This window comes from Zerene cesonia, chromosome 12 (genome assembly GCF_012273895.1).
Source record: "Zerene cesonia ecotype Mississippi chromosome 12, Zerene_cesonia_1.1, whole genome shotgun sequence".
Classification (NCBI taxonomy): domain Eukaryota; kingdom Metazoa; phylum Arthropoda; class Insecta; order Lepidoptera; family Pieridae; genus Zerene; species Zerene cesonia.
Window position 1 is genome coordinate 2,344,301 of NC_052113.1, and position 8,778 is coordinate 2,353,078.

General features: G+C 32.3%; 1 protein-coding gene across 1 annotated transcript; it reads left to right on the forward strand.

Annotated features, from left to right (window-relative positions):
* The first annotated feature begins 2,437 nt into the window (after nucleotides 1-2,437).
* On the forward strand, nucleotides 2,438-8,778 carry LOC119830759. Its single transcript, XM_038353888.1, has 12 exons — nucleotides 2,438-2,593; nucleotides 2,994-3,187; nucleotides 3,599-3,909; nucleotides 4,089-4,217; nucleotides 4,285-4,439; nucleotides 4,726-4,967; nucleotides 5,780-5,929; nucleotides 6,184-6,324; nucleotides 6,868-7,085; nucleotides 7,393-7,558; nucleotides 8,036-8,200; nucleotides 8,627-8,778. The coding sequence occupies exons 2-12, from the start codon at nucleotides 3,004-3,006 to the stop codon at nucleotides 8,776-8,778; spliced, it is 2,013 nt and encodes a 670-aa protein (XP_038209816.1). The 5' UTR covers nucleotides 2,438-2,593; nucleotides 2,994-3,003.

Below are 8,778 nucleotides of genomic sequence, written 5' to 3' on the forward strand. Positions count from 1 at the left end.
TTTAAAATAGCGATTTTTCCATATCTTAATCAATTGCAATTTTAATAAATACGAACATAAATACCTAAGCATCTACCGAAACGATGGTAACTAAGCAGGAGATCCAAGATCTATCATACCATCGTATATTATTATTAATTTAAAATTATATTGAAATTTGAAATTGAAAAGCATATTGGACTACTTAGTAATTACATAATTTATGTGTTCAGATCCAAATTCAATAAAAGTGTGTACAATCTATCTATATATATAAAAATGAAACCCGTTTTCCTTGCTCAACGGCATCACGCATGAATGGCTGGACCGATTTCATTAATTCTTTTTTTGTTGTATTAGGAGAAGGTTCTTACGGAAAAAAATATTAAAAAAATCTCTCAGAAATATTGAAAAATGTACATTTAATTTTGCATATTTTAAAAAACGCCAGTAACAAATGTCAATGACATGAAAAATGTTTGAAGTTGTTCAACAATGTATCTTTTCATTGCAACGCTAAGGCGGTACGAAGTTCGCCGGGGCAGCTAGTTATTATATAAAACAATTACAATTATACAGATCATGATTAATGACGTATCTTATTTCTGTTTTTATTTTTACATACGTAAATTCCTTTTTATTTAACAATTTTTAAATAACTTTCTAACAAAATAATACGCCAATAAAAAGGCTACTACTAAGATGATTGTGACTAAGTAATAAAACAAAAAAACATATACCGGGTTTACCATTGTTGGAATATTTATAAGTAGAACCCTAAATTAATAATAAAATAACTAATCGTTTGTATAATTATTTGGAACCGTCATAAAATGTTACTTCTAATACGATTAGAATTTTAACACACGGGATAATCATTATTCTATTTTAGTTAGGTACAATCTACTCTATCGTACGAAGGATATCGGAGAACCTAACGAAAGGTTACATGTTATAAAAAAGCCTTTTTCAATCAAAAGACATACAATCTGAAATAACTTACTCGCAGTCATATATTATTTACCTATAATATGCCTATAGTAACTATTATTCACATTGATTAGTTGCAGCATTTTTTCTGCTTCTACGTCGCTAGCATGTATAGAGCATATAAAAGCTAATTACAAGCAATCCCGTTCATTTATATTCATTTAAATTCACAAATATCGTTTTATTTATAATTATCATAAATTAACAAATAAATCATTGTGTATCAGTCGCTTAGATTAAATGAAGCACAAGAAAATAAACAAAGGAGCAAAGTATTATTTATTTCAATGTTGCAGTCAAAATGTACTGCGTAATACTGCATTTCTTGTATTCAGTTATTTCATAGTAACAAATTACTACCTATGTAAGTATTCGCCGAATTGTCATAAGAGCATTGAGTCAGATGCTAATTGGATTAGCTCTAAACTGTTTATCCTGAAAATTCCTATTACGTGTATAATACTTACGTCACTACTTAAGAGCATTCCAGGATCACAAAAGTCGTTACGAATCAAATCCCCAACGATGACGGGGCTCTTTTGTTTTTATTAATATATCTTTAATTTATCTCTGTGTGCCATGAAAAATTTTGACTATATTATAATCGCATAGAAATTTTAATGTTATAAAAATACGTTTGGTCAAATTTTTTAACAATTTAAACAACAGTTGCGACAGTTTCTTTTGTATTTATAATATTAATAGAGATTCTCATAGAACGACGTACCTACCTTCGAAGCTTGAAAAGAACAAAACCTAGGCCCATTTTAGTGTATATATCTATGTATATATAATGTATAATGCATTATATTTATTGTATTATATATCCGCTCTACTTCTGTTTACTACTTAATTCGTTTAACCTACTTTATACATGTCAGTATGTTAGCATTAGATCCAACTTCCAAGGTGTTAAATTAATACAGTTTTATATTAAAGGTTTTTTCTAGAAGCCCTACTAATGAATGTCTGCTAACCAAGAGTTTTGTAGTATAGCCTGTGCTCGATTCATCACTATATCGATTCTTTTAGTCGAAATTTTAGTCTATACTTATCGATAAAGATACTAAAGAACTGACATATAGATATAAGACAGCTATTCGAGATTGTGTAAGGTTTGCGTAATAAATATTGTACTTTTTTTTATTCCTGATTAACATGATTTTTTTTTTATCGGCTTAATATTATATGGAATAAAGAACAATATGGAAACATGCGTATAATCTTATAAATTATGATATATGCATATTGTTTGTAAAAGGCCCAAATTACATGATATTATATGAAATTCGGAGAAATCTTGAGCATATTTTTATAACATTTTGATAATAATACAGTCAGTGTACATTATATAATTAACAATAAATGGTTACCCTAGCAAAAGTATCGATTTAAAAGCGAATAACAGAGACAGAACGATGCTTCCACCCTCTTCGCCTTTGTCGCATGAAAACGGAAAAGTCAACCTTATTTACTAGTTTTCTCTACAAATTCGCCAATTACACACATAATACAATTTAACAATACAGTATCTGTGTACCCTGTTTTCATAAAAATGTAGCTTTTATGTAAGTGATAAAAACATCAAGAGAATCATTCATTTTCCTGAAAAGCTGTAATCATGGTAAGTTTCCCTTTTCATACATCTAACAACCCCTTACGTCATAATTTTGTCGCCTTTGATGTTACAAGATGTTTTCTCATTTTAACTAACGCCGATTAAGAATGAAATGAAAACATTCATTGTATAATTGACCCTCGAATGGCTCTTATGATTAATTTTCAATCAACAATACATGTATTATCTAAATTTAAGTTTATTTTGAAGACCGTGTTTATTATGAATAGAAAAGATTAGGTATATTTTATAAATATCTCTAATAAACGCAATTGATAAAATAAAGCTTTTCCATTAAGCCCATTAATTACTTGTATCAAAGATATATTAAGAAGGACTCATACAAACTTAAATTTAGGTAAATGCGTTTTATGATCTCAAGATACTTCAAATCGAAATTGTCCAGTATTCCAGAAATGACCAGTGAACAGCGCGAAGCCAGCTCAATGATGAGCAGGTTTAAGGTATTCTGTGGTGGGGAGGCCTGTGGGGCAAGATGGACCCTGGGGGCATTGCTCTTAGCTCCGCTAACAGCTGCGAACTCCAGTTATTGCGCTATACCTGCTGTGATATTGGTGGCTGTCTTCATTACCTTTGCCAGTAAGGAAAACATTGAGCTTTACCGTAATATGGTGCAACTTATCGTGATAGTCTACAGTTTCATTTTATAATTTTTAGAGCTAATTGCATCGTAATTACCTCGTTAGACTAGTTACCAAAAGATTCTGTAAAAAAAGATTCTATAGCCTCAAATTTTTCGAATTTAAAAAGTTCTAAATACGTAACTGTAACATATAAAGAAAATCTGTTTCCGGACTCTATCGTTTGTTTTCCTAAATTTTCTACGAATTTTAGCGTATTAGGTATATCTGAGACTAAATTAAAGTTGTGCTGTTGTTTAACATTAATATTTAAAAATATATTTACGATTTTTATTGCAATATTGATGTGAAGTTTTACCGTTATTTTAATAACTTATTGCTTTTATTACAACTCCACGTCCTGTTTCAGCATTAACAAACAGAGATTTGAAAAAGATGTCCGACATACTCCCGCCCCCAAAAACGTCGAGAGGCAGACGAGAGCGGAACTTCAGATCTTTCGCCGACTTCATGGTGATGTGGATGTGGTTTCTGTCGCATTTAGTAGCTGTTGCTGTTTGCGCGAGGATACTGAGTGCTACAGCTGATCACGTGACTGGAGGACGAACCAGGAGATGGCTTTTCGGCTACGAGACGCGGTCTCTGGGTGAACCATGGCCTGATGTATTGGGTGTCACTGTGGTTCTGGTTGTGTGTGCTATGTTTATGTGTGGGTTAGAGGTGAGAAACAGAAACGTTAAAAAAATGTCAGTTTAAAATAATCTCGCTTCAATGGCAAGTAAAAATTATAAAAATGTATCTCAATGTAAATGTAGATAATAAATATTTTATTACCAAACTTAATTAGCTTTATACTAGAGAGTGGGTTTATTTTAATGGTTTAAATTATTTTCTTGCAGGAAAGCATGATGTTTACATTTCTGCTATTAATCCTTTTGTACATATTCAGCCAGTCTTTCACAATATTTGGATTAATGAATTTGGATATCGCAAATATAAAGATCCCCATACCTATCACGGTTTACGAGGTTGGTTGAAAAATAAACTTCAATATTGGAAAATCAACCTGTTCTTATTACAATTAATTACTTTCAGTTATTCGCAGCCGGAGCTCCGATATCTTACACATTTTGTATCGTACAAAAGAAACATCAGAACGAACATTTTAAAAAGAATTTGTTTCTTATAGTTGGTCTACCAGCTATTGTTCTTTGTTGTTTATGTTTTCTGTACACCAATATGCTGAAAGGGTAAGTGAAGCTTGATCAAATATATCATAGATATATACCAAAACTCAATTAGGTATGTAACTATCTACAAATCATTTCAGAATCACATTTTTAAATATGTTATGTATATTTCTGTGCAGGCAGTATATTTCTTCTTATAGTCGAATTTCATAATTACAAAATAATTCAAAATTTCTTATTTGAATATTAAAGACATTTTGTGAAATAACGATATTATAATAATTATTATGGAACTCATTTACAATCGTAAAAGTGCTCAGTGTATTTGGGAGATTAAAATTTTCAGGATCAGTATTGATGCTGCCCTACCAGTCACTACGCTGTTAGAAGCGAGGATAGCTGGTTGGATTTGTCCAATTTTGGCCGCTATAACAGTAGCCGGAATATGTCTTGCTTTGACAGAACTCTGTCCGTTACTCTTCTCAGTGTTAGTACTCCTAGCGTCTCCTGAGTGGAAAGTTCTTACTCGATCTATGACATACGAAAGCACTACAACTGGCAGTCCAGTTCTGGCCGTTTTTACTGCAGGTATGTATATATAGAAACGCAACTTCTGAGCGGATAAATGGGTATTATTTCGCGCTATTCTACCTTATCTAGACTGCATATATTATTATAATAAATAGGCATAAGATTTTTTTTTAAATTCTTCGACATGCAGGTTTCCTCACGATGTTTTCCTTTGCCGTTTCAAGCAGTGGTGATTAGAATAATGTACAGAAAAAGTTTTTAATTGTATTGTATAGATTTGTGAATAAAAAGCAATAAATAAAAAAAAAATAATGCATTTGTTTTGTGTTATCACGCAGTTAGTATTCTAAAAAAAATTCTAAAGTATCTCTATGCCCAGTTACGGTAGAAGACGACAGTGAAGTGTCGTCTAATTCTCATTAGATCTCGCTCCGCGTTTTCCCGAGGGCCTTGGCCTCTTACGGTGTTTCCCAGTACAGCGTGTGACCAATCTAGTTTCATTTGCTGCAATGTTTGCCTAATATTACAAAATCCACAGTTTAATTCTCATTAGATCTTCTTTAAAATAAAATCAAAGCATGTTTAAAATACAAAAATAGTGACGTTACGAATTCTTATTCTACATGATTATTATGGCGCAGATATTAAAATCGTCGTCGTCGTCGTCGTCATATTTTCAACCGACATCAAATGAAGAGGAAGTTATCAATTCGACTTTATTTTTTTATATTTGTTTTTTTTTTTGCTTTGATACCTCAGAACTTTCAACTGGGAATGACTCTTTATATTTTTTAAATAGTTTTGACAATTTGTAAGTGTTTTAGTATTTTTTTTTAATAAGTGTTCTACTCACGTGTATTTTTTAATAGGAAGTCTAGCTGCGATTTTGGCTTTTGCTTGCCCTCTATCGCATATGATAACGCTGATGAACGCAAGTCACTTGCTAAGTATAACAATCCAAGCACTACATTTTATCATAATGAGGTGTGTGCCGACTGCGGAACAAATTGAGGCTGGTGGTAAGAAAATTTTATTTAATAATTATATTTAACTCTTTTTTTCTAAAAGGAACTATTATTGATATGTTTTTTTCTCTGTAACATAATTTTATAATCGATGCAAAAGATTTATGATGAGATTTATAATATTTTGCAGTGTAAACATTATAGATATTTTATTACGTATTTAAATTTATAAATTTATTCGTTATGATTTGTAACGTGCAAAATTGATAAATGATAAAGATTTACTTGAATTACTTTCTTAATTATAGATGTTGAATATAAACGACTTGGTATCGGTGGCAGAACCAGAAAAGCTTCAGGAATGAAAAGCAAGCGCAGCCTTTGGTTTATTCCATCGGCTATACGACATACAAAAACACTGGAAAGCATCAAGTCTAAAGTTAATAAAGGTGGGTTATTAAACTAGCCGCTCGTCCCGGATTGACCCGCGCTGAAAAAAATATCGCCTACATTTCTCTAAAAAAACTTAAAGGTTACCTGGTAGAGATGGTTTTTAGCCATAAGACCGCCATTTGTGTAAAAGTTTTAATCTGCTTTTTAATTATATTTGTTTTGTCGTTATTATTGTGTTTAGTAAAGAATACTTAAATAAAAGACATAACTTTCAGGTAAAACAATTTTATAAAATGGTCTAGTGGCTTTTTAATAAATGTTTAAATGTAGACACATAACCAATAATCTCTTTATACCTAATGTATCAGCTGCGATATTAGTCTAGAAGTATAAAATGGAGCGCTACGTATATTTAAAATTTTCTAACCATTCTTCGATTCTCTTAATTATATTATGTTAAGTACAACTTATTTGTTTATTCTACGTAATCTGTAAAATATAATTTTCTTATTCTTGTTGTTATAAAGCCAATTGAAAAAAAAATTGTTTGTTAATTACCTAACTCTAAAAGACTTTAAATCATACATAATAAATTATAGAAACTGAAGAAAGAGAATGCCTCTTACTGGACGAATACAATGGTTGTCAAAGTGAAGAAATCGAACATGCCAGCTCTGGAAGTGGAATGGCCGAGTTAGCTGAGGCAGAAGTAGTGGATATTCCATCAGATATTGAAGCAAGTGCTGGTGAACTGTCCTCTGGAGACGACTCTACGGACATCGATGCTGTAGTAAAGGAATATAGAGACAGAATACAAGTAGGTGACGGAATTACATAGTCTAGTTCATGAATCAAACTTGGACCAAAATATTTTCATCACTCTAATGCTCTTAGTTCTAATGACTTCTCTTTCTTTAATTAAGGTAATAAAGAACAAACAGGAAGTGCAAATAATAGCGTTTCTCATATTTGTTTAGCTCAGATTCTTAAATTTCAAACTGAAAGTGTTGTTGAAAATTCTAAAATTTATAACTTCGAGATATTATAAAAAAAAAATTAACACACAGAAAAAAAAATTATATCAGTATATTTCTAGCAAATATAGTAATTCATTTTTTTCCTAGGTTGTAACGTCTATCCCAGAGTCCAGTATACCAGCACCACCCAGCGTCCACGGGCAGCGGTGGGCTGCAATTGGCGCTCTTATACAATTAGTAGCTGATGGATTTATAGCAGTTGCCTTCTGCAGTGAAAAATTTCGGACGCCTATGTTCTCAACGGGAATACCACGTAATAATATATTATTTTTATTTCTTTCTACCTGCGCCCCGCGATTCACCCGCGTAAGTCCGTATACCGTTGGAATATCGGGATAAAAAGTAGCCTATATGTTATTCCAGTTGTGCAGCTATCTATACTATACATACCAAATTTTATTGCAACCGCTTCAGTAATTTTTGCGTGAAAGAGCAACAAACACACACACATCCTTACAAACTTTCGCATTTATAATATTAGTGGCATAAGTAGGATTGAACTGGGTGACATTTTAAAGGTTAAAGGCAAATATGTGAAACAAAATCTTCTGCATATTTTTTATTATAAATATTTTAAATAGGTATTGATTTTTTCACTAGATTTACCTTCCAAGTTTCGAATAATTTTGTCAAGTTTGATTACAAAACATTTAGAAACGTCTTAATTTCGATTCTCTACTTTATTAGGCGTTAGTAATCCAAAGTTTTGTAAATAATCTTTGTATTGCAGTTTGGTTTTGCGGCACATTGATTTGTGCTTGGCAACCCGCTCATAACGTTGGAGTGAAAACATTGAACAAGATTCAAGGCCCAATTACCATGTTAATATCTCTCTTGCTCTTGACACCCCTACTGCTTGATTCGTGGCCTGCGATTATTCTATTTGCTGGGGCTGGTAAGTCTTATTAATAAATAGATTATACACACGTATAATATAATCCAGTATCATATAGACGGCATGGGCTGTTTAAATAATTTTGCTGATAAAAATAAAGTAAAAATATCAAAGAGGTATGTAGATACAATTTTAGAAGTTTACGTGTACGTAGGGACGTTTTAGACCTTTAGAATTTTATTAGAATACTTTAATTAAAGGAATACGAATACGTATTTGTCACCGAAAACTTGTAAAATAACCTTTACATTACAATCTCGCGGGATGGATTCGATTTCTCATCTACGGATTACCTATAATCTTCCAAAAAATCTTAAAATAATGCTTTAAATGACTATAATATCTCGAAGATCGATAATATCATGAGTTAGATTATAATACAACGGTTTTTACAATCTAACGGCGATATGTCCAAAATTGAAATAGGTGTCGTAATCTACGCCCGATGCGAGCGCTGGTGCGGCGACCTGGCCGTGCAGCAGGCGCGCACCACGCTCGAGCGACGCAAGCTGCGGCACGCTGCGCCGCTCGCCGGCGCGAGGCTCACCCACATAGACACCGTGTATATCACTAGGTAA

Coding starts and splice junctions, on each gene's coding strand:
- LOC119830759 (XM_038353888.1), top strand. CDS start 3,004: ATGACCAGTGAACAGCGCGAAGCCAGCTCAATGATGAGCAGGTTTAAG. Junction 4,218..4,284: donor TACCTATCACGGTTTACGAG/GTTGGTTGAAAA, acceptor AATTACTTTCAG/TTATTCGCAGCCGGAGCTCC. Junction 8,201..8,626: donor TATTCTATTTGCTGGGGCTG/GTAAGTCTTATT, acceptor AAATTGAAATAG/GTGTCGTAATCTACGCCCGA.